General features: G+C 33.9%; 3 protein-coding genes across 5 annotated transcripts; 2 read left to right on the top strand and 1 right to left on the bottom strand.

Annotated features, from left to right (window-relative positions):
* Window positions 1-289: 289 nt before the first annotated feature.
* BNAC09G50560D (uncharacterized protein SYNPCC7002_A1590) lies at window positions 290-2,021 on the top strand. The gene is made up of 6 exons (XM_013873979.3): window positions 290-693; window positions 772-962; window positions 1,052-1,097; window positions 1,222-1,304; window positions 1,384-1,500; window positions 1,765-2,021. Exons 1-6 carry the CDS (start codon window positions 453-455, stop codon window positions 1,834-1,836), a joined length of 750 nt encoding a protein of 249 aa, XP_013729433.1. The 5' UTR covers window positions 290-452; the 3' UTR covers window positions 1,837-2,021.
* Window positions 2,022-4,793: 2,772 nt separating this feature from the next.
* LOC106433124 lies at window positions 4,794-8,578 on the top strand. 3 transcript variants are annotated; one of them, XM_048767294.1, is made up of 8 exons: window positions 4,794-4,946; window positions 5,057-6,178; window positions 6,277-6,395; window positions 6,712-7,305; window positions 7,399-7,696; window positions 7,807-7,972; window positions 8,065-8,167; window positions 8,253-8,578. In XM_048767294.1, the coding sequence occupies exons 2-8, from the start codon at window positions 5,078-5,080 to the stop codon at window positions 8,368-8,370; spliced, it is 2,499 nt and encodes an 832-aa protein (XP_048623251.1). In that variant the 5' UTR covers window positions 4,794-4,946; window positions 5,057-5,077; the 3' UTR covers window positions 8,371-8,578. The 3 variants fall into 3 exon arrangements, with proteins under 3 accessions (XP_048623251.1, XP_048623250.1, XP_048623249.1); XM_048767293.1 differs by having other exon boundaries at window positions 8,062-8,167; XM_048767292.1 differs by having other exon boundaries at window positions 8,038-8,167.
* Window positions 8,579-14,230: 5,652 nt separating this feature from the next.
* LOC106433104 (cyclin-dependent protein kinase inhibitor SIM) lies at window positions 14,231-15,026 on the bottom strand. Its single transcript, XM_013873947.3, has one exon. It carries the CDS (start codon window positions 14,802-14,804, stop codon window positions 14,403-14,405), a length of 402 nt encoding a protein of 133 aa, XP_013729401.1. The 5' UTR covers window positions 14,805-15,026; the 3' UTR covers window positions 14,231-14,402.
* Between the last annotated feature and the right edge of the window lie 8,125 nt (window positions 15,027-23,151).

The following is a 23,151-nucleotide window of genomic DNA, read 5'->3' as shown; positions in this document are numbered from 1 at the left end:
CAAGTTACATTATACTTCTGTCAAAAAACTCTTACATCATACTTTAGTTTTTAATTACTTCCTATTTAGCATAATTTAGATTTTTGCAAAATATTGTAGTAGTTGTTAATGGTCATATAATTTCAACTGGAGATCCATGCGGGGCTCTCTAGTTAATAAGTTCTTGTTGGCCCAGCAATTAAGTAATTTCCAGAAACAAAAGGACTATATATTTAGTTAACGGGCTCTTATTGGGCTTGCCTTCAGTATCCAGCGTATTTTAACAATAGTGAGATAACCTCAGCAAGCTAAAATACGCCGCGAAAAGCTGGTGGTGATGGTGGTGCCACCTCCCGATCTCAGTCGTCCCATAATCTTATCACCATTCTCTCTCCTTCGCTTCTGCGTTTAAGCTGATAAAAGCCGTTAGTCCTTAAACAGCCCCTCATCCTCAAAACGCCGTCGTTTCAGCTATGGCGTTGAGCTCAGCTACTCTTAAACTTGCCTCCTTATCATTCTCGGCGAAGAAGACCAATCGAAATCCGTCTCTCTCATTCACCATCACCTGCTCATCATCCTTCGACGAGCCACCTAAACCTTCGCTCACCTCTTCTTCTACTCCTAATCGCGTCTCCTCGAGCTCCGACCCGAAAGCTCGATTCGTCGCTCGTCAGAAACAATCCGTCTCCGTTCGCCAGCTCCAACGACCTCTAAGTAAATACTAGCTTGATCTGAAACTCTGAATCTGGAACGGATTGTTTTGATTTCGGATTTGATTTCTTTTTGTTGCAGTTGAGTATATGAGCTTACCTGCGAGTCAGTACTCGGTGCTAGACGCGGAGAGGATTGTGAGAGTTGATGATAACACGTTCAGATGCTATGTTTACACCTTCAAGTTCTTCAACTTCGAAGTCTGCCCTGTGCTGCTCGTCAGGGTCGAAGAGCAGCCTAACGGCTGCTGCATCAAGCTCTTATCCTGCAAGGTTATCTCCGTTTCTTGGAATGAATCAAATAGAAAAACTTGTGACAAGATTGTGATGTTTTTTTTATGTAATTGTCTTGTGATATATAGCTTGAGGGATCTCCTGTTGTTGTTGCCCAAAATGATAAATTTGATGGTAAGCATATATCCATTATATGATTCGAAGGCTACTTTCGTATGAAAGTTGACTAATTCTATTTGTTTGTTGAATTGGTGATTGTTGTATGGGGCTTAACGTTTGTTATTTTCTAGTTATGCAGCTTCTATGGTGAACCGGGTATCATGTGATGGGACTCAGGAGGGGTCATCAGAGCAACAGATTACTTCAGATGCAGTCATTGAGGTAGCTAAGTGATTCAGCTTTTTTTTTTTTGCTTAGTTGATCACTGTTGTGTTGTTTCTGAGTTGTTTGGCAATGGTAGGTCAACATCGAGATTCCTTTTGCATTTAGAGTCTTCCCAGTGGGAGCAATAGAAGCGACGGGGACACAAGTTCTTGACCAGATTCTTAGACTCATGCTACCACGATTCTTGTCTCAGGTATATATATTATTACCCTTTAATCGATTATTCTGCATCAACGTTGGTCCCTTAAGCCATCCTTTGTTTCTCTATGACCACTATGTTTTAAAATTGCATGATCATCTAATACCTCTCACTGAAGAATGGCTTCTATTGCTCCCACTGAGATGATTCTTATAATTATGTGATCCGCTTTTCTGCAAATATGTACATATACACGTTCCATTTCCTGAAAATATCATCCCTGCTGTAATCTTGACAAGCTCTTTTACTCGTTTTCAGCTCTCGAAAGACTATCAAGCATGGGCTTCTGGAGACACTTCAAGGCAACCTCTTGGGACCGGCGAGATCTGATAGTAAAGCAAAAGATCGACCTTACCTGGTTCAGAGAAACTTATGCCTCCTGGAGACTGGAGTTTAGCAAATTCTCGATCATTTTAAAATGTTTTATTTGGTTAATACGACGACAAATGAATTTGTATTCTCTGGAATAACTCTTAAACCTTCTCTATAGAAATGCTTGTTTGTTTTGTTTGTTCCACTGTGTGCGTCACCGTCAACTGTCAATGTTTCTTCTTAATCCAACCAGGAGTTTCTTAAATGTTGGTAAGGCCGGTTAAAATTGACCCGGTTATTGGAAATTTGGATGAGCCAGTACAGTTTCTGAACAGATTTTGTTTGATTGTTTTTTCAGAAAATTTTCCAGGACATGTCGTCTGTCCTATGTCATTTGTTAATGTGTAATTTCTACTTATGTTTATAGGTCCAGATAACGTCATTAACTTCAGATGAAGCTACTAATTTTTATTTTAATCAAAAGTTATATGCAACTTGTACACGTTACCACCCAAAAATATACACAGAAAACTTTACCTACTGACGAAATTCAGCAATGATTTATCAATTATTTTCACCAAAATAAATTATTCTAAAAGTAAAGCAAACATTGATATAACATTAACGTGTATATATGACGTGCTTGGTAAAAAATACAATAACAAATAATAATTGTGATGAAATTTTACAAACATTAATTAGTTTAATTAGTATATGAATCTATTTCCAAAATAGAAAACAATTTTTTTTAAAGGAGAATAAATAGCAAGCAGATATAAAACGTTAAATCAAACACATTCCTCTCAGCAGAGAATTAGATGCAAAGTTGCACAATATCCAACTTATGCGACTCGGATCATATGAGATACTATTAAACTATATATTTAGTATGAGTGAAAAGCAAGCAAATGTTGTAAGCAATTGAGAGAGAAATCTTCTCTCATTTATCCTCCTACAACGACAGCCATATATCCTAGCTAGTGCCAAATCAAACGTCTCTTCTCTCTTTTCAAGACAAAATCAAGCAAATAATGTTAACCACATAGTTACAAGACAAAAGAATACATTCACATAACGGGGAAACAATAAAGATTGTGTTTGATATAATATATACTTCTAATTTTTTTGGAAATTTTCTCTTGTTTACTTTGCAAATTTTTGACGTTTCACTTCTATGTATCAAATTAAAACTCCAAATATTACATATGTTTTATAACATTGATTCAAATGTTCTTCTGTTGTATTTAGTTACCTCTTAATATTGGGTTTAGTTGATAAATCTTGCTAGCAAGGATATGTAAAAGGTTAAAAAGTTGTTTGTTTATGTAGTTAAAGCAAATATGTATAGTCTAGACACACTGCATCAACTCTTTCAAACAAAAAGGTAAAATATCTATGCAAATGTCCACTAGATCTACAAATACCAATTTTAATGCGTCTACGTTAGGATACATGATAGATGTCGTAAAATGTTAAAAACCAAAGTTTGCGTTTGTTCCCTCTCAAATAGAAGGTTGTAGTTTCGATGAATAATATAACAATAGACAAATAGTGTAGTTAGATGAGCTGAATCATATAAAATAAGTTTTCTAATTTTTAGAGATTTTGCTAAAACCCTAAGCAATAATATATGGAGTATTTTATTTCAAGACTTTAGAGATTGTTCCAACCATAGACCCATAGCTCTCAATTCTCATCCTTGATATAATTGCATTGTTTAGTGTCAGGTTAGTTTAGAAATATACAAAAGTTATTGAACATTTGTCTTAAGTTGGTTCGATCAACAATATATGGTCACCCCATTTTGTCGACGATGCAAAACTGTCAAGACAGATCTCTAAAACATTAGCAATTACCTCTTCTAAACACAATAATAATGTAAACATCATCATGATAAACATAAGAAGAAAAAGATGAGTGGATGTTTGAAAAAGAAAACGCACGTTGTAGAACTTGAAGTGAGCGAAAGACGTATGTGATTGATGAGACCTAACATAGACCCAAAATCCATGCAACCTTGTGTTTCGTCCCAATGCATTTGTAAGCTTTATCATAGACATTTTCCTATTGTTTTATTTTATAATATTATGAAATATTATTTAACAAGATGGCCAAAATATCAAATAATTATCGAGAAGACTGAAAATAATCCCACCATGTGAGAATATATATATATATATATTATTTTCTGGATTACTCCATGCATGTGAGAATATTGGTTGGTACAAAACCCTCGCAAAGATCGATCCATGTTATAGCAAAAAGAAATAAAACTTCATAGTATATACATGAAGCACCCAGGTTTATCTGCATAGTATGGTTAAAAATTTTGATGCTATGTTTGGTTTACTATTATTGATGTAACACTGTAATGAGATTCCGTTCATTAGGAAAATTACAAAAAGAAATTAAACAAAAGAAAACTGGCGTATATATAAGGCAATATTAGCAAGCAAATCAATCTAAAAAGGAAAATTGTTTTTATTATGCAAATATTACTTTACTAAAAAAAACCCATTATCCTATCTATAGTATTACATTTATATTTTATCATGTATAAACGTGTTTAAGATTCTACAATGATGTATTTCCTAAAACATCAAGTTTTGCTTAACATTTCAACACATGTACCTCTATACGTACGTAAGAAAGATTTTATATAATTCATATGATAAACAAATGCTAAAAGAATTCCATCACAAATATGGACTGGATATGGTCTTAATTGCATCTTTCATATTATTTAGAGACTTTTCATAATTCTAAACAGTAGAGTAATACATGACGTGGGATGACAGACGCGTACCACGTGTAACAATCGTAGACGGTCCTCGCTTCCTTGAGACTCGCCTGCCCTTGCCTTTTTTTAATTAAAACCAAAGCGAAAAAGTAGACAAAGAAAATTAAAAATAGATAATTCATTTTTTTTAAAAAAAAATTTAAAATAACTACGAGAAAAAGACAATTAAGGAGTGATTTATATTAAGCTTAATCGCCAGCTTCGCTCTTAAAAAGTTAAAACATTCGTTTCTCCTCTCTCTCTCTCTCTCTTCCAAATCTCTCTCTCCTCCCTTTGTCTTCTTATTTATTATGTTTCGCCATTGACGAAGAACCACCCAAGAAGAGAGGTACGTCTCTCTAAATCTCAATTCCGTAATTGATTTCAATTTTCTTCCTAATTAGAAGTGTAATTCGCGTTTCAATTGCTCAATTTGGTAATGACATTTGGGGATTTTAGGGTTTCCATCGAAGCGCGACGATGACAAGCATCCAACCTCTGCAGCAAAAATCAGATTCCAGAGACGATGCTCGCGCCGAGTTCGAGCGAGGCTTCGAGGAGTTCATGCGCGGTCACCTAGACGATTGCATCTCATTTCACAACCAAGAAGACGAAGACGACGACGACGTCAACGATCAGCTCGTGAGGAGGAGACGACTCGAAGGTGAATCATCCAGAAGGCGCCAGTCTCAGATTCTCAGCCGCTGGGCCGCGAGGCAGGCCCAGGAGATGATCACCACCATCGAGAGGAGGAACCGCGAGTCCGAGCTGATCGCGCTCGCCGGTTTGCAGACCGTCTCCATGCTCGATTCGTCTTTCCTCAGAGAGTCTCAGTCCACTACTACGAGGCGTCAGGAGAGGCCGAGGCCGAGGCCTAGGACTCAAACGGCGTCGTCTGGGATCTTGCAGATGTGGAGGGAGCTGGAGGACGAGCACGTGAGGGCACGTGAGAGGCTGAGGCATCAAAGGAGCGTTGAGTCGAATAATACTAACCTGTCTAGCTCTGTTGCTTCGGAGAATAATGAGAGTGAGAATGAGTATGGGTCTTGGTCACGTGATAGGAATGAGCACGTGGATAATAATAATAATAATGCTTCTAGTAGAGAACAGTCTCCTGATCTTGGAGACGGTGAGAGGGAGAGGGAGAGGGTGCGGCATATTGTTCGTGGATGGATGGACAGTGGGATTAATGATCATTCATCTAGTGTAACGCAGAGAGACAATAACAACCGTAGAGGGGAGTGGCTAGGTGATACTGAGCGGGAGAGAGTCAGGGTTATAAGGGAGTGGATGCAAGTGACGAGTCAGCAGAGAGGAGGAGGGGGGCGTACAAGTACAACGCCGAGAGAAGATCAGGGGTCTCTTCTTGTCCCTGAAGCTGACAGGGTGCGTGTAGGGTTAGGTGCTAATAATGAGGAAGGGCAACAACCTCAGCAAGTTCGTAGAGACTTGCGGAGACTAAGAGGAAGGCAGGCGTTGCTTGATTTGCTCACGAGAGCTGAGAGAGAGAGGCAGCGGGAACTTCAGGGCTTGTTGGAGCATCGTGCAGTGTCTGATTTTGCTCACCGTAACCGGATTCAGGTTGGGTTTTTCAAATTATTAGATTCGTATTTGTATCAGTATCTTAGCACCGCAGCTGATCGTTGATTGATTTCTAATGCTTTAAAGCTTTTCTGCAGTCGCTTCTTAGAGGAAGATTTTTAAGGAACGAGAGGCCTGCAGATCAAGAGAGAACTCCATCAACGGCTTCTAGGGAACTTCTTCAGCTAAGAGAAAGACAGACCGTCTCTGGTTTGAGGTAAGAGTTCCTTTTACTTATTACAATGGTTAAAACAATGATCTCATGCAGCTTCATCCAGCGGCAAGACTCCAGCTCAATAGAATAAAATTAATCTCATCACAATAACATAATTGTACTAGAAACTCGTAAAGGACGACTATACAATGTCTGCATCTTATTGAAGATAACGTATAAATAATTTAGTCCTCTTTATCTTTCTGATCTTTTGTTGTGTTCTTGCTTGTCCTTTCATCTTATATGATTACACAAAACACTTTTGGCATTTAGCTTGCTCGTTAATAATTGGCCAAACGTCGCTTTGATTTTGTCACAGGGAGGGGTTCCATAACGGGAGGGAAAGTATTGTCCGTGAAAATAGTAGCGACACTGATAGTAATAGCACAATTGCTCTAGCAACTGATGCCACCGCTGAGAATTCTCAGCATATAACCGATGATAGTTCAGCAACTTCTTCTAGACAAGGGAATAATAGTCCCCTCCCGCATGATGACTCGGTTAGGTCGGAAAGCAACCTAGCAAATGAAGATAGAGATTGGGAAGAGGATACCAATCAAAGAAGGGTTTGGCAGGAAGATGTCACAGCAGACGAGAGGCTAAATCTGCAGCAAACAACGTTGACCCAATCTAGTGATTGGGGAAATGGTAACGCAGATATAAACCATGATGAGACTTCCGTCAGTGACATACACCGAGAAGCCTCTGGAATTACAGATGATGAAGGTCACACACAAGAAAGTCATGGTGTTTGGCATGAGGATGTCCCTAGACAATCGAATGGGAACTGGACTGAGACACGGTCAGAAGCCCCAAGGACTCGCCGTGTAGTACCATTGAGAAGATTAAGTAGGTTTCATCCACCTGAGGATGACAATGTTTACAGCATGGAACTCAGGGAGCTCCTAGGCAGGTACTTGAAAAAAATGGATTTGTTTTATTTCTTTAATACTTTCTTTGTTTTCTGTTAGTGTAACATGATTTCTACTGTCATTCCTGTTTGTAGGAGAAGTGTTTCTAATCTACTACATAGTGGGTTCCGTGAAAGTCTGGATCAACTGATACAATCATATGCTGAAAGGAGAGTTCACACTCATGATGACTGGGATCTGCACGATAACCTGCAAACAGCAATCCCAGATTCTCCAGAGCGTGATAGAGACCACCAAGTATTTGTACAGAACGATAATCAGCTTAATGACATCAATGGTCCACAAATGCTTCCCACCCCACCCGTGCCACCACCCCAGCCAATATGGCACCACTCTAGCTGGTCTCGCCACTCTATGCATCGGTCTGAAATGGTGGGTTTTAGCCTTGAGCCTGTAACTGATTAATGAATGGTCTTGATTGAGTACCATAAGTTTGGTAAAAGGTGTAACATAGATATACTGATCTTCTTTGCTTGCATTAGGAATGGGAGGTAATGAACGACCTAAGAGGAGACGTAGCAAGACTGCAGCAAGGAATGAGCCAGATGCAGAGGATGCTCGAAGCCTGCATGGATATGCAATTAGAGCTGCAGCGTTCGGTTAGACAAGAAGTCTCTGCAGCCTTAAACCGATCTGCAGGTGACCAAGGTCAGTGGCTAGTTTATCCAACGAACTTTAATTTGTTTCTACATGTACTGATCTTTTATACATAGTATTTAAGGAAATGAATGATGCAGCAGGTATGAGCGCGGAAACATCAGAAGATGGATCAAGATGGATCCATGCAAGGAAAGGGACTTGTTGCGTCTGCTGTGACAACCACATTGATGCTCTCTTGTATAGGTAACTAACTATTTGCTCCAAATTTTTTTTGCTCGTTCTCTCGCTGGCCAAAGCTCAGAACTGATAAATGCTCTGAATGTTGCAGATGTGGGCACATGTGTACTTGCTCACAATGTGCGAACGAGCTTGTAAGAAACGGAGGGAAATGTCCGCTTTGTAGAGCACCAATCATGGAGGTAATCAGAGCCTACTCCATTTTATAATTGGAAGGGGAGAAGAAGGTACATAGAAGGCATGAAGCAGCATAAAGGAAAGTCTGAGTGAGAAACATGTTCGATTTTGAGGTTTAAGATTTATATGTATGTAGTTGTAGTTCCTTTCTCAAATCCAAATTTGATGTGTACAGTTCATAATTAAACAAAATTAAATTACCCAAAAGAGTAAAGAAATGAAACAACTGATTTTACTTGACTGGGCCGCAATTTGAATTGGCCTCATGTAACTTAGCCCAAAGTATACGAGTCTGTCTTGCGCTGATTAAGGAAAAAAATAAGCTAAACCACCTGGTTCTTCGACTTGACCGGTTTGCCGTGGACCGCAGTTAATATTTTTTTTAATGGTAAAGACAAGTGGTGAAATTGTGATTGCCCAATTTAAACGTGTAGACATGGATCCTCTTTGGCGATAGTGCCATTCAGTACTTTCTATTTCAATGCCATTTATATGTTGGTGAGCTGTATCCTTCATATATAATATGATGGAAACTTTGCAGTATACTGTACCAGTCAAACCCCGCTAATTATTGTATCCCACTAGCAATTTAATTTAAACTAGACCCTTATAGATATGAATTTTCAGTTTTTAATTATTTATTTTATTGAATGAAGTATTTGTAATATTCGTTCATATTATATTCATTAAGTAAATATTTTTTTTTCATCTTAAACTATTTATTTTTTTACGAATGTATGATATCATATAAAAATATTAAAAAAACTGAGTATAGAGTTAATTAGATAATTTTAAAAACAGAAATTTTTCTTTCGTGTACGATATCATATAAATAATGATCCACCCACTTAACAAAAATCATGATTATTTTATGTGTAATTTTTTTTATTTTGACAATTTCCTTAAAACTATATTAAATTTTACATATTTTAATTAGAATATTTTTAATATCTTTACCTTTTTATTTGAAATGCAACTCAATATTTTTTTAACAATTATAACAAAATATTTAAAAAATATTTTTAGAATTTGTTTGAAAAATATGAAAATTACATTTTAAATTAAAATTATCCTAAAATATGATAAATTTTGATATAAACAAAAACTCAAATTATGTCAAAATAATGATATTCAATGATAATAGCAATTTTAATTGATTATTTTTTTAAAAAATACATTTACAAAAATATTGTTTGTAAGAAAATTCATTTATCTTTCAAATATAAAATGAAAATATTATAATTAAATAATAAAAAATATAAATAAAAACCATAAATTTAGCAAATGACAACTGAGTTATATTATGCTAAAATTTTCTTTCTAACAATTTATCAAAAGACAAATGAGTTATGAGCAAATAATACCATATAATTTATAAAAACATAGTCATTCTTAAATATTTTTTGAATAAATAATTATTTTTAAATTTAATCAACTGAAAATAATATCCGTACAATTGTGTGAGTCAAATTCTAGTTTTATTGATGCATGTTATATATTAGTGCTGCATGTTTTTGGTAACATTTTAATGATGCATGTTTTTAAAAATCTCCATTATTAAAATTATGCACGTAAGGATAACTCATGAGTTTTTTTGATTGATTAAATGACATTATGTCCAAATTTATTTAAGGATATTTCATTAAGGTAACTGAAAAAGACAAACAATAAAATAGGAAGTTTAAATTCATTTAAGCATATTTCATCAATGTAATTGAAAAGACAAGTAATAAATTAGGCAGTTTTATTCGTTTTAGGATATTTCATAAATGCAACTGAAAAAGACAAGCAAAAAAAAAGAGTTTAATTAATGAAGTAAGAATATTTTCAAATGAGTATTTCTCTTTTAATAATATAGATTATGCACGTAAGGATAACTCATGACTTTTTTTTGTTGATTAAATGACATTATGTCCAAATTTATTTAAGGATATTTCATTAAGGTAACTGAAAAAGACAAACAATAAAATAGGAAGTTTAAATTCATTTAATCATATTTCATTAATATAACTGAAAAGACAAGTAATAAATTAGGCAGTTTTATTCGTTTTAGGATATTTCATAAACGCAACTGAAAAAGACAAGGAAAAAAAGAAAATTTAATTAATGAAGTAAAAATATTTTTAAATGGATACTTATCTTTTAATAATATAGATTGAATTAATACCTGATTTCATGTTCTGGAACAATCATCATGTTGTTTTTACGGCGTGTATAAAAATATTACAGTTTATTGTAGGTGTTTTCACGCACGATCTAATAAAATAAACCGGATCAAACACAATCAACAGCGAACGTAGAAATTAATAGTACTATATATGTATTTCATCATCGTGCTTATCCACCTTTATCTACATCGCATTTACAAGATCTCCATTATAAAAGGTAAATCTACGATGCAAAATATATATTAGACGCTATTTAGCTTTTTAATTTGTTTAATCATGTAATAATTTTACTTGCGCTAATCGAGGTTACCCCATTGTTAAAGATCAATTTTATCCATAATATGTCAGTACTGTCAGAGTAAAACATTCAATGTTTAAAAGTCGACCTTCGACCCTCAAATATCACAAACTCATATGTTACGTATATATATATCGTGTAGTTCAGAATAACATGTATAGTTCAAATATTCTTTAGTGAATGCACAAAATGATGTCAATTGATGAGAAACAAAGATGATTGCAACATTTTATGTATCGTCCAACAATCCATAGTTACATAATATCTATTATACGCACCCCTCGTTTATGTTAAATATTAAAGGGAAAAAACGAATAGGTAATCTAATTATGTAAATGTATAGTTCAATACGCAGAAATGTCATCACATAAGAGGAAACAAAAGTTTAACTAAAAGTCTTGTCACTTTTCTTGACAACATTTTTATATATTTAAGCAACAGTGCATAGTACAACATTTTACAAGCAGTTATAAGTTATAACCATGTAATACAGTGTTTTGAATTAATTCTTGCTTGTTTTGCGGAAGCTATCAGCTACTACATCTGCTTTTCTCATAATATATAGTATTTGAAGAAAAATTGTCATACATTTTAGTTACCCATATAGTGTTTGAATGGAAGAGAGAGACAAAGGTAGAGTCCATCCACTCTTGGGCATGAAAACTGCTTTTATATTGTCATTCATGCTTTTTTAGTTCTAAAAATAATATGCATGAGAACTGTCTTTTTTTTATCATTTTCTGCATAAAAGTAGGACATCTGCAGGCAGTTTGACCCACCCCTGATACTGTTCAGTTGTTCTACTTTCTATTTAACTAATAGATTAATTTTCTCTAAAATAAATTAATTCTGAAAATATTTAATTATCATCTATAAATATAACTACTTATTATTTTTATACATCAACAAAAAAAGAAGAGGCTTCATGTTGATTATGTTAACTAATCTTATACTTTATTTAAAAACCATTTTCTATATTTATAGTTAACTAAATTCATAATTTAAAAAAATACTTTCGTTTATCTGATTTAGGTATAATTAATTTCTTTAACTTCCAATTTAATATATATATATATATATATATATATATATATATATATATATGAATATAAATTAGCAAAGAGGGTTTTTCTAGAAAAGTGATTATGTGGGTTAGTTAAATATCTATTATTATATTTACAATGTGTGTTTAATTATAATGTCTATTATGCAAAATATAGCAATATAATTTAAATATGTAGGTTAGTTAAAATTATTTTATTTATATATTGATTTTAAAATTGCGGTAACATGGTTTCAGTGCAAGATTTTTTGTTGTGTACGTATTATATTTCTATATTATGTATTTTGATATATTTTATTATAATTTTTATTATTTAAATAATAATTTGTTTTATTTGAACTATTTTTATCATTCAAAATTATAATAGTTGTTTGATCTACATGCATGATCCGCTTGATCTTCATCTCTCATATATGATCTGTTTGCTATGCACTTCTCCTGCTTGATTTGCATCATCCGCTTGATCTGCACCGCTTGAATTTTACTTCGGAACCATAATATTACCAATGTAAACCTAGAGTTCATGATTTACCGTTGGCTAATGATTGAAGTTGACTTTTTTGCTATAAATGAGTAAAGAAAGTTTTACCGTCTTCGTATAACTCACATTTTTATAACCAATGGTAAACCGCTTATCTTAGAGCTAGCTATATATAGAAAAATTTATTAATTAGTAAATTTTATAACTATTATTTTTATATAATTTTAGTATATTAACTAACCCCCTCCCTCTCCCACCCCCCCCCCCCCCCCCCCCCCCCCCCCCCCACACACACACAAACAAGTCACAAGTATATAACTATGTATTACATTTCTTTTACCTGGAAGCATATTTTGTTTTAAAAAAACGATAGCAATTTCAACAAAAAAAACTCATACAATGTAATTAATATTTTAATTGCGAATTATGTGCTAGTTTATGGAGTAAGATCATTTTACACTTTATAAAAGAGAGATACAATCCCTGATTTTAGATTAACAAGACAAATTAATCCTCAGTAAAGTAGACTAGTAATCCACTGCCACTTAGTTTGATTAAGTGTTTATTTCTTTCACCATCTTCAAGACCGTCTGCTGTTGAGGATGAAATAGGATAGTTGCTATTCCATTACTACCCCCATCATGTTATCTTAATAGTGGCAATGATAGTGATATTCTCTATTAAGATAAATGTATGCGATAAGTCTATATACTACGTATTTGGCTGAATATCAATAAATGGATGAAGCTGTTAAAGAAAAAATTATCAGATTTACACTGGAAAATCTCTCTAATCACATACGACCACTGTAGTATTATTTATGAAAATGTGGATATTCGCTTCTCCGAGTACACGGATGGGCACCCCTAGTGACTCTTAGATTAGTTTAGACGAGGCGTCATCCACAACAACATTTAATTACATTAATTTACCGATCCCAAAGCCGTAGTTATCGCTCTACCTGTCTGCCCAAAAAAGGTCAGAGATCAACATGAATTTCAGATCAACTTTACACGATTACAATGTTACTTAATTAGCTTCCAATTTCAGCAACAGTCTATTTTTAAGTAAAATACTAATAATTTAAAATAGTTGGATCAAGGCATTATTATCTTTTTCTCATGATTCACAGGCACACGCAAGGCACGCAACCAACTCCATATCTCATCCTACCAAATCAACACCTAAAACGCCATTATATAATTCTTTTTGAATTATTAGAAACTTTGGGAATCCTAAGCTTCTACATCCTACATAGTTCTCAACACTGCCCTTCGAGTTTTAGATAATCTTGAGTCATAATCATGCACAATATGCAGGGCCGGCCCTGAAAATTTGGGGATCCTAAACTATTTATTAAAGATTTCAAAATTTTTGGGGTCTAAAATTTTTTTTAATAAATTTGGAAACTTATTTACGTATAAATTTTTTTAAAAATTTTGGAGACCTGAGGCGAATGTTTCATTAGGCTTGGTCCAGGACCGACCCTGACAATACGGTAAAACCTTATCTAAATCTATCGTGGCCGACAGAAACAATTGCTTGCAAGGACAACTCATTTTCACTCTCTTCTTCGTGGTATATCACTCTTACCTGGTTTATTTTGAAATCGTTACTAAAATTCAAATAGTTACCATATAACAGATCACTTCATGATAAATGCATGAACCTCAAACATCGATGTTACGGCCATAAGCTAGTGATGATTAAAAAAAATTTGTTTTGGTAAAATGATGAGAAATTTTTATTTGTGACTGAACAAATAAAAATGTTATAATTCGTTAGTGTACAATTTCTTTCTGAAATATTTTATTAATTTTTCATCCGTTTACAAAAAGCTAGCAAAACTATATTATTAAAATTTCTCATAATTCAAATGAAATTAGTAAGAAAAGATACCATCTACCGATCGCACATGTATATTTATAGAGTGGGTAGACGTGTAAAGTCGAAATCATTACATGCAGAAAATAAAATAAAATAAAATAAAAATAGAAAAAAGCTATCTGAATGAAAGAACCTTTAACATGATAGTGGTTAATTCCAAATATTGATTATTTCCTGGAGCAAGAACGGAAACTTCTCCGTCGCTTGGACACCGTCAGAGCCGTCGTAGTGGTAGTGGTGGTTGTGGTTCTGGGGGATGACGTCACCGTCTGGTTGTAAACAGAGGAGAAGAAGCGATCGATCTCATCTTTGTTGACGATTATCTCAAACTTGGATGACGTCATAAGCTTCCTCTTGCAAGATCTGACTAGAGATGACGGCGTCGGAGGTGGGCGCCGTTTCTGCGGCGGAGGAGGAGGAGTAGTGGCGGTTAAGGGAGGAATCTTGTGATGGGAGGAAGTGGGAGTGGTGCAGCCGCCGCTGTTGCCGTCATCATCTATGTTGGATCGAATCTTGATGGGTGATGGAAAATTCAACATGGGCAGATCTTGTATTAAACCAACATCCATTTGTTTTGTTTATATATAAATATTAAACTGATCTGTTCTTGAAGGTTTGTTTTTGTGTTTTGGCGTGTGCCTGGACAAATCTTCTTAGAGAAGTGAACTACTGGGTGTCTTATATATATTTGCTTCTGTCTTTACATACATGCTTTTCTTTTGTGTGTGTGTATATATCATAAAATAATTAGAAAGATAAGAGATGAAAGAAGAAACCACACGACTTCTCTTCATGATTTTATTGCTTTTGACAGATAAAAGTATAAAACTATACTACACTAGGGATAGTTATCCGCGACAAGGCGCGGAATTTTTACATTTTAATCTATTTTTGTCTCTAGCTTACTAATCTAGTATTAAGTTTTTCAATGCATTTTATCTTCACCATCTCCTCTTGTCTTGTTTACATTTGTTTTCACGTTCTGTCGTTTGATTTGTCTTAGTTTTGGCTTGTGTAATAACTTAGCCCTGCTCATTTTTCTTTCATTCTTTATTGATTGATATTTTTATCTTGCTTAGCTATGTGTTGCCACTAATTTGCTTGAATCATTTTTGATCATCTGCTTCGTATTCTTTTCATATTCATTAACTATTGTCTCCAATCTCTTTAAATCCTAAAAATCCTACATGTTCTTTTGTTTATTAAATCACATATGAAATATTGTTGAAACTGTTTATTTATTCTAATAAATCTTTACGATTATAACTAAGATGATATGGATAAAAAACTGATTATAATTTAGTTGAAATTAAAGTCTAAAGTAGAAGTTATTAAACTTGCAATCCTTCTTTTTGTCATCCAAGATAGCTTTAGTCAAATCAATTATATTGATTTAGAAAACCCATAAGCTATTTCAATCCCAAACAACCAAAAAACAGGCGCATTTGTTATTGACTCTGCGGCGGATTTCCTTTACTATAAACATAATTGCTTGTCACAACTGTTAATAAACCCAAATGTGTTTACAAAAGCTACTCATATAAGAGTTTCATACTCATTTCTCTTTCTCTAGTCATCTCCTACGTTAGTAGATATCATAATACAATCATCAAACAAATGACATATCTCTTGGTTCCATATAGAATATGCAAAATGACTGTTTTCTGCAGACTCCATGATCACTGAGTATTATAAATATCAAACTTTGTCTATGGTCTATTTATATGTTGAGAAAATGCCTCGAAATGTAGCTTCCAAATAAAGATTTCCAGGTCAACACATTGCATGTTAACCTCCACAATGGGATCAGGGGATCTGCAGATACCGCTACATGTCGAGTCGAACGCAGCTACACATATGTTCCATGCTTGTGTCTTTCATTCACAATCTGCAATTCTCCCAAGAACCAGAATCAATGTTAAATGAGGTAAAAGTTTTAGAGTCACAACAGATTTTGTATAGCCAAGCCCAATAAACCAAGCACCCAACGTAACATCTCCACTTGCCTATTTGTGCAGAAAATGACTTGATCATTATATAGTAGCACCGAGAAGTTAGATGGAGAATGAGGTATGAATGCAAAGTAGACAAAACAGTTAAAATCTTACTGATTATGGGAAATATAAGAAATTAAATCTCTTGAAATGGTGTATAACTGTCCAATAGCGTGACAGAAGTACTTGTTTCTGTTCTCACCAAACTTCAAATTCTAAATGTATATATAAATCTATTAGAGCTATTGCCAGCGCTCTGTTGCGATATTTGTTAGCTAAAATAATTCATCCAACATAATAGAAAAAAGAAACCAACGAAATTGTATAACTAACCATCAGCTGAGATGCTTTTGTTGTTCTGACACATTGCAAGCTTAGTGATTTCACTGTCAAAAGCAACAAACTAAGCAGTCATATACATCCGAGACATTTATTTACAAACGGTTCCTAGCACAGAAAAAAACATATTATTATGTTACGAATGATAAGTTTGATGAATAAATACAATTTAATTTTTTTTTCAACTGAACATTTGTGCCTACTGAATTATCTTACAACACCCACTGCATTGTGATTTTGGCATGTTAAAGCTGGGAATCAACATTGGAGCTTGCATTAGCATTTGGAACATGAAATATAGCACCATCAATTTCCAGTGTTAATTCCATTGATAATAGCTGTGCAAAAGAACTCTGCTAGTAAGGTAATCGTGATTAGTAATTCTTTACATCTTAGTGTCGTACAACTTCAAAACGATAGACACTTACAATCGACGGCTCTCAAAGATGGACCGCAAACCATCTAATGATATGCTTACCTCGTCGTATAAGTAATCCATGTCACTTCCCTCCCACAGGTAACATTGCTGGTGCAGATCAATTCCCTCCACCTCTTCCTCATCATTAGGATGCTCTGCAATATACCCTCTGTAAGGTTCAAATTTATGTCGCTAGAATTATCAGAGAAAGAAATATAAAGTACCCTCCAAATCTTCAGGAGCATCAAAATTTTCTTTATTCAATGATCTTCATTCAACCTAACAACCATCAAAATAAAAAGAATGTGAGGCACATAATCTTCAAAATCTAAGTTTAATGAATGGAAAAAAAAACTCAGGAAGACAGAAAATGTCAAACACTCACTGGCTTCTTCTTCTTTTACTTCTTGGCTCCCGTGAATGAACTGTCAAATCCATCATTATTTGCAGGAAAAAAGATTAAACAAAGCAACTGATGAAAAGAAACAAATATGTTTCACATCACATAAACTCTTCTTGAACAATCAGGCAACAGATAGTATGTCTCCCGTATGACTCAACTGAGTCCTCGATGGCATCATGAACGACAAATGTCTTCTCTTCTTGGTTAGATCATAAGGTGCAAGCTAAGGATGACCAAAGAAAATTAAAACCACACAATCATGATTTATCAGGCAAAATAAAAGAACCGATGATGAATTTATTAAAGATGGGGAGATGTAGAGACTATAGAAGAAAAACTGATTCATGAAACTCAAAGAGTCAATCTGTGTTTCTTAGATGAGTCATGAACCGATGATTAAAAATTGAAAGCCCTAAACTTCCATTGAAGATAACGCTTACAGACCAAAGAAGTTTATTGAGCTTTTTTTTTAACGAATCTCATTTCAAAACGTGAGTTATAAAGTATTTATTAAATCATTAGATAAAATAAATAAGTGTGGGTCCCACAGAGAAAACCGAAGAAGCAACGGTTTCCGACCTTCATAAATATATATTTGTTTCAGCCATCAATGTTCAAATAATTCTTTAGCTTAGTGGTATAAATGTTGTTGTTTAGATCTCAATAACCCGAGTTCGAGTAACAAACTTGTCACTTTTTCACACTTTTTAAAAGTGGGACCCACATATCACGTCGCATAGATTATAATGTAGATTCCAATTAAACATATTAGTAATTACACAGTTCTCATAATGAATAAAGATGTACTTTATACTTTAGTTTGATCGTTAAGATAGTTGTTATTTTTTTTTACTAAATTATAGTCAGTTAAACTTCTTTTGTAACTTAGTAGAACAGTTTTGCAATGAACTTTCAGACTTAAAAAAAATATGATTATTTATTCTTCAACGTAGTCATTAGCGTATTCTAACTTTAGGTTCTAAATTATTTTTTTTATCAGTTAAGTTGTTTCTACGTAACAGAAAGTAAATACATGCCAAAAAAAGTAAATACATGCCAAAAAAAAAGTAAATACACGCCTCTCTCTCTGTAGGGAAGAGATAAAAAAAGTAATTATTGCAAATTAAGGAAGAAGTTATTTTTAATGTAAAAAGCAGGTATATATATATTCGTATCAATGAGCGTTACATCAACAAAAAAAAAAGAATAAAATCAAGAATATGGAGCCTATTATTATACTCCCTCCGTTTCAATTTAAATGTCGTTTTGGAAGAAAATTTTTCGTTTCAAAATAAGTGTCGTTTTATGATTTCAATGCAATATTTATTAATAAGAATCTTCTGTTTATTTTTTCATTGGTTGAAATATGGTTAGGTGTATGAGTAATGATGTTTTTATTTTGAAAATGTACAAAATTAAACGTTTTTTTAATCTGTGTGCATAAGTCTAAAACGACAAATAAAGTGAAACGGAGGGAGTATAAGTAATCTTAGTATAATAAAGATTTAATCAAACTTCTAGACATGCATATATTTTTGATCTAATTACTTATACAAAAGATGTAAAATGAAATCAAAGTTCTGCTAATGTGAACATACACTAACATGCCTACTTGTTAAAGGAGTAACATGCAGAACAGTACAAGTATTAGTTAGTTTATTATAGGTAACTTTATTTACAGAAATAAGATCTGAAATTAGGGATATGTATATATATATATATATATATATATATTTTTTTTTTACCATCTACTAATTTTTTATTGATGGGTCAAGCCCAGAAAGCCCAACTACAAAAGAGCATAAGGTCCGACAAACATACAGCCCAACATAGAGGGTAAAACGAAACTTGGCCTAAGGCCCAAACCCATAAACTGAACTGTGACACAACTATACACGCGTCCAGCAAACTCTTGTCCGCCCACGTGTTGAGTCCCCCGCCCCACAGAGACACGCGTCACCCGATCACCACATTGGTACCCCAAACGTCAAGGTTAGCCGGAGAAGACAAAGAACGACCACTAGTTTCGCTGGAACACGCCGGAGCAAAAACCACCGTACCCGTCTTCATCACCAAACTTTTTCCAACGGAGAGCTTCATCGATGACAGTCCCGAGATCTCATCCAAAGTCACCGGAAACACCTTTGACGATTTAAAACCACACCCAAACCAATGAATTTCACCCTAAGGCTCAACAAAACGAACCGTCGCTCCACTCCGATCTACGAAATCACCAAAGATTAAACCGCCTACAATCGATCCTTCCGCGCCGACATAACAACATGCGACACAAGACTCAGATCGAGAGGCAGAGTAACAATTGAAACACATATTCATAGATCGGTTACACCCAAAGACAAAGCCGGCGACGAAGGTGCTGAAGAAGCCACCGTCTCCCGGAAAATATAAGCCGGCGAAGAAGAACTAGAAAAGCTTCTTCTTCCCAGAGTCAACATCCCGATGAAACGGGAAATTAAGCCGGAAAAGATCCGACGAATCAAAACCAGAGCTTTCTCTCTCTTCTGTGTAAAATTCTAGAGAGGGAACAGAGAAGGGATATGTATATAACTTCAAGGATTGAAATTGAAGGGTTTTTACTCTAGATCTAAACCTAGAGGTTGGTTAGAATTTATGTCGTGTACGGCTAAAGCAGCCATAGAGACATGTCATGTGTTTAGACTTTAGACTTTTTGTACATGCATGATGTACCATTTACATGCATATTTTACCTTTAGTATATGTTTTTCGTTATATATTGACTATATATCTACTGGGTGAAATGTATCTATATAATCTATTTACCATTTCGGATATAGTTGCAATCGTTTGAATTCAAATTATATTTTCTGATCAATTGAGGTCCATTATGAGAGGAAGTAGCCTAATTAATTCCTTTTATTAATTAAGATTCCATTGGTATCTTTATAAGATTCTGGGGTTGATTAAATATATTTACTTTGGGTCCGCACGACATCTCACGTTCGGTTTAATCATGGCTTTCATATATTATTTATGGACTCCATGAACCATGTATAAAACTCTGTACAAATTAAAAATATTATATAGCTATTTGAAACTAAAAGTCAGCATATACCGATATACATGATGTATAAGTGTATACAGATTAGGTTACGAAAGGTAAATACGTATTTACTTTAGAGGAGGCATGTGGTGTGATGTAGGGTAGATCTGTGTAAGTGACTGGCACTTCAGACACTGAATCCCCAAACAAAGGTACATAAGAAGAAACGATCCCCCTGATCTTTCCCAATAAGAATCTCACTGTCTTTTTTTCATTTTTACTTTGTTTTTCTAACACAACTATAGTTGTTATTTTCTAAGAAAACTTTTCTTTCGTAGACATGCATGTGATTTTTTCTTTTCTTTTTATGCGCTTTGGTTTTTGTGAACCACTTCTGATCTTTCCGATCAATCTTTCTGAACTACTTTAGTTGTTGATAACATTAAAAACTTTTGTTGATACACCAGCGTTTGTACCTTTTAAGCTTTTATTTGTTGAAGATTTTGTATGACTAATCTAGGTTATATATAAGATCAATAGATTAATGTTTTATATCTATACTATTACATGATGATGTGTGAGAAATTCAAGTAACAGAAACATATTAATGTAACTGGTTAATTATAAAACTGAGTGTCGGTTTGGCAAGAATTCGAATGACACTAGATATGGAATATACAAGAATTTTGTTCTGGTTTCAGTTTTTTCTTTTTGCGTGTGGGCAGCTCTATGAGCAAACTCCTAGGTAGAATTAATCCTATAGTATATTCATTTGTTTGGATAGATGAATACAATTCATACGTGGTTTAGTTAGCAGGTATTATCTCTTTTAAAAGTATTTTATTTATTGTAAAGTACGATGGAGACAAGGGAAGCAAGTAAAACGTAACGTGCATATCCCTAATAATCTGTTTGTCCTTATATATCACTAGATCAAACTAGTTTCCAAAATTTTATATCAAATATTGTTGCATATTTATTAATTTTGCCGATAGACACCAAGGGGATAATGATCAGGATGGTCCTCTCTTGGAAGTTTATGCTTAATGTCCGCTTGTCTTTTAACAAGTGTATCAATTATCCAAACTGCTATAAGATAAACTCTCAAATGATACTCCGCTCCTTTGCCAACTCAAACTCAAGCACTATGATCATCTACTCATCAAGCACTATGATCACCCATTCATTTACCAAATCAAGCACCATCTTTGTTATTTTATGTATTGTTGCTCACTATAAATATCATCACTCATCTCACTCTTTTGTACATCATTACATCTTCTTCTTCTTCCTTATAATAAACTCTCTCCTTTATATTAGTGTTATTTGCTTCCTACGGGTATTAAATTCTACTCTTATTTAAATTTCTCGATACTATAAATTATAAGTTATTTCATAACACGTTATCAGCACGATCGTTCTGCAATTCAGTAAAATTTATTATATCGTATATACCCTCCTATAATGGTCGGTATACCGCTTGTACTATTATTTATATTATGTTATAATGGCCGGAATACTTCATATATTATTTATTAATATTTTAATTAATTTATTGGTCGGCCGAGCCGCCTTATATTCTATTTATTGTTAACTGGACGGTCGAGCCGCCTTTATTTTCTGTTTGTTGTTAACTGGACGGCCGAGCCGCCTTTATTTTCTGTTTGTTGTTAACTGGTCGGCTGAGCCACCTTATATTTTGTTTATTGCTAATTGGTCAGCCGAGCCGCCGTATAATTTATTTATTATTCTGCATTGACCGGCTGAGCCGTCGCATAATTTATTATCATAACAAAAAATATTTATTCACCATAATTTTTATTTTTATCAAAATTTTATGAAATTTAATAGATTTGATTGATCGTTTAATACGATATTTTCAGACTGATTTTCGGTGCACTCGATTTAACCCCAACGGTCACAAAGAAATAATTTCATATTTTTACCTTTTTTCCAACAGTCATGAACAGTGATTTTCATCTATAAATACAACTCATTCTTCACTTCATTCACTCATCCAAAACATTTCATCTCCTCTCAAAATTTTCAAATCGCCATATTTCGGTTTTTCAATCGCAATGAAGATGAGTCGCTTAGCTTTAATTTTATGTGCGATTTATATTTTTTCGGCTATGTATTTTATTTTTGTTGGAGGAACCACTGATAAATATTTTGGCATTAACATCGCCTTATGTTTGTTTACATTATATTTACTTGTTATTGCTTGTATTATTAATGTAAACGGTTTTTAAATTACGAAATTCTAACAAAAAATAAAATAAAATATATATATATATATAGTCATTTTAGACGATGATATTAATTTGTCTGATTGTATATATGCATGTTTTAAAGCAATGCACTATAATACTATAGTCATATGACATATAATATATTAACCATGACTAATGGTTGTACATCTGCTAAAACACATCGATCGATGGGTTTATGGGCTATAACGCATCGATCGATGGATCTACTAAAACGACTTTGTTTAATTTAATTCTACAAACTGTAATGTGTATCGCTTATTGTTAATTGGTTTGGTTCGGTTAACACTTTAAACAGAAAACACCTTTATAACGTGTAGTTGCGTTACCTATTTGCTCGTATATTCATTGAACCATGCACATGCACACGTGTGTCACCAATATGCTTGTTTGATAATAATACGTTTAGTCAAAGTTATAACACTAAATTGGTTTGTTCAGAAAATAATGATGTTTTTAACGTCACCTTA

This window comes from Brassica napus, chromosome C9 (assembly GCF_020379485.1).
Source record: "Brassica napus cultivar Da-Ae chromosome C9, Da-Ae, whole genome shotgun sequence".
Classification (NCBI taxonomy): Eukaryota; Viridiplantae; Streptophyta; class Magnoliopsida; order Brassicales; family Brassicaceae; genus Brassica; species Brassica napus.
The sequence above is the reverse complement of the archived record's forward strand: the minus strand, read 5'-3'. Positions and strand labels throughout refer to the sequence as shown.

Excerpts from the sequence above, each read along its gene's own strand:
- BNAC09G50560D (XM_013873979.3), top strand. The coding sequence starts at position 453 with ATGGCGTTGAGCTCAGCTACTCTTAAACTTGCCTCCTTATCATTCTCG. Across the intron at positions 694-771 it reads CCAGCTCCAACGACCTCTAA|TTGAGTATATGAGCTTACCT; the intron begins GTAAATACTAGC and ends TTTTTGTTGCAG. Across the intron at positions 1,305-1,383 it reads CTTCAGATGCAGTCATTGAG|GTCAACATCGAGATTCCTTT; the intron begins GTAGCTAAGTGA and ends TGGCAATGGTAG.
- LOC106433124 (XM_048767292.1), top strand. The coding sequence starts at position 5,078 with ATGACAAGCATCCAACCTCTGCAGCAAAAATCAGATTCCAGAGACGAT. Across the intron at positions 6,396-6,711 it reads CAGACCGTCTCTGGTTTGAG|GGAGGGGTTCCATAACGGGA; the intron begins GTAAGAGTTCCT and ends ATTTTGTCACAG. Across the intron at positions 7,973-8,037 it reads CCGATCTGCAGGTGACCAAG|TATTTAAGGAAATGAATGAT; the intron begins GTCAGTGGCTAG and ends TTTTATACATAG.
- LOC106433104 (XM_013873947.3), bottom strand. The coding sequence starts at position 14,804 with ATGGATGTTGGTTTAATACAAGATCTGCCCATGTTGAATTTTCCATCA.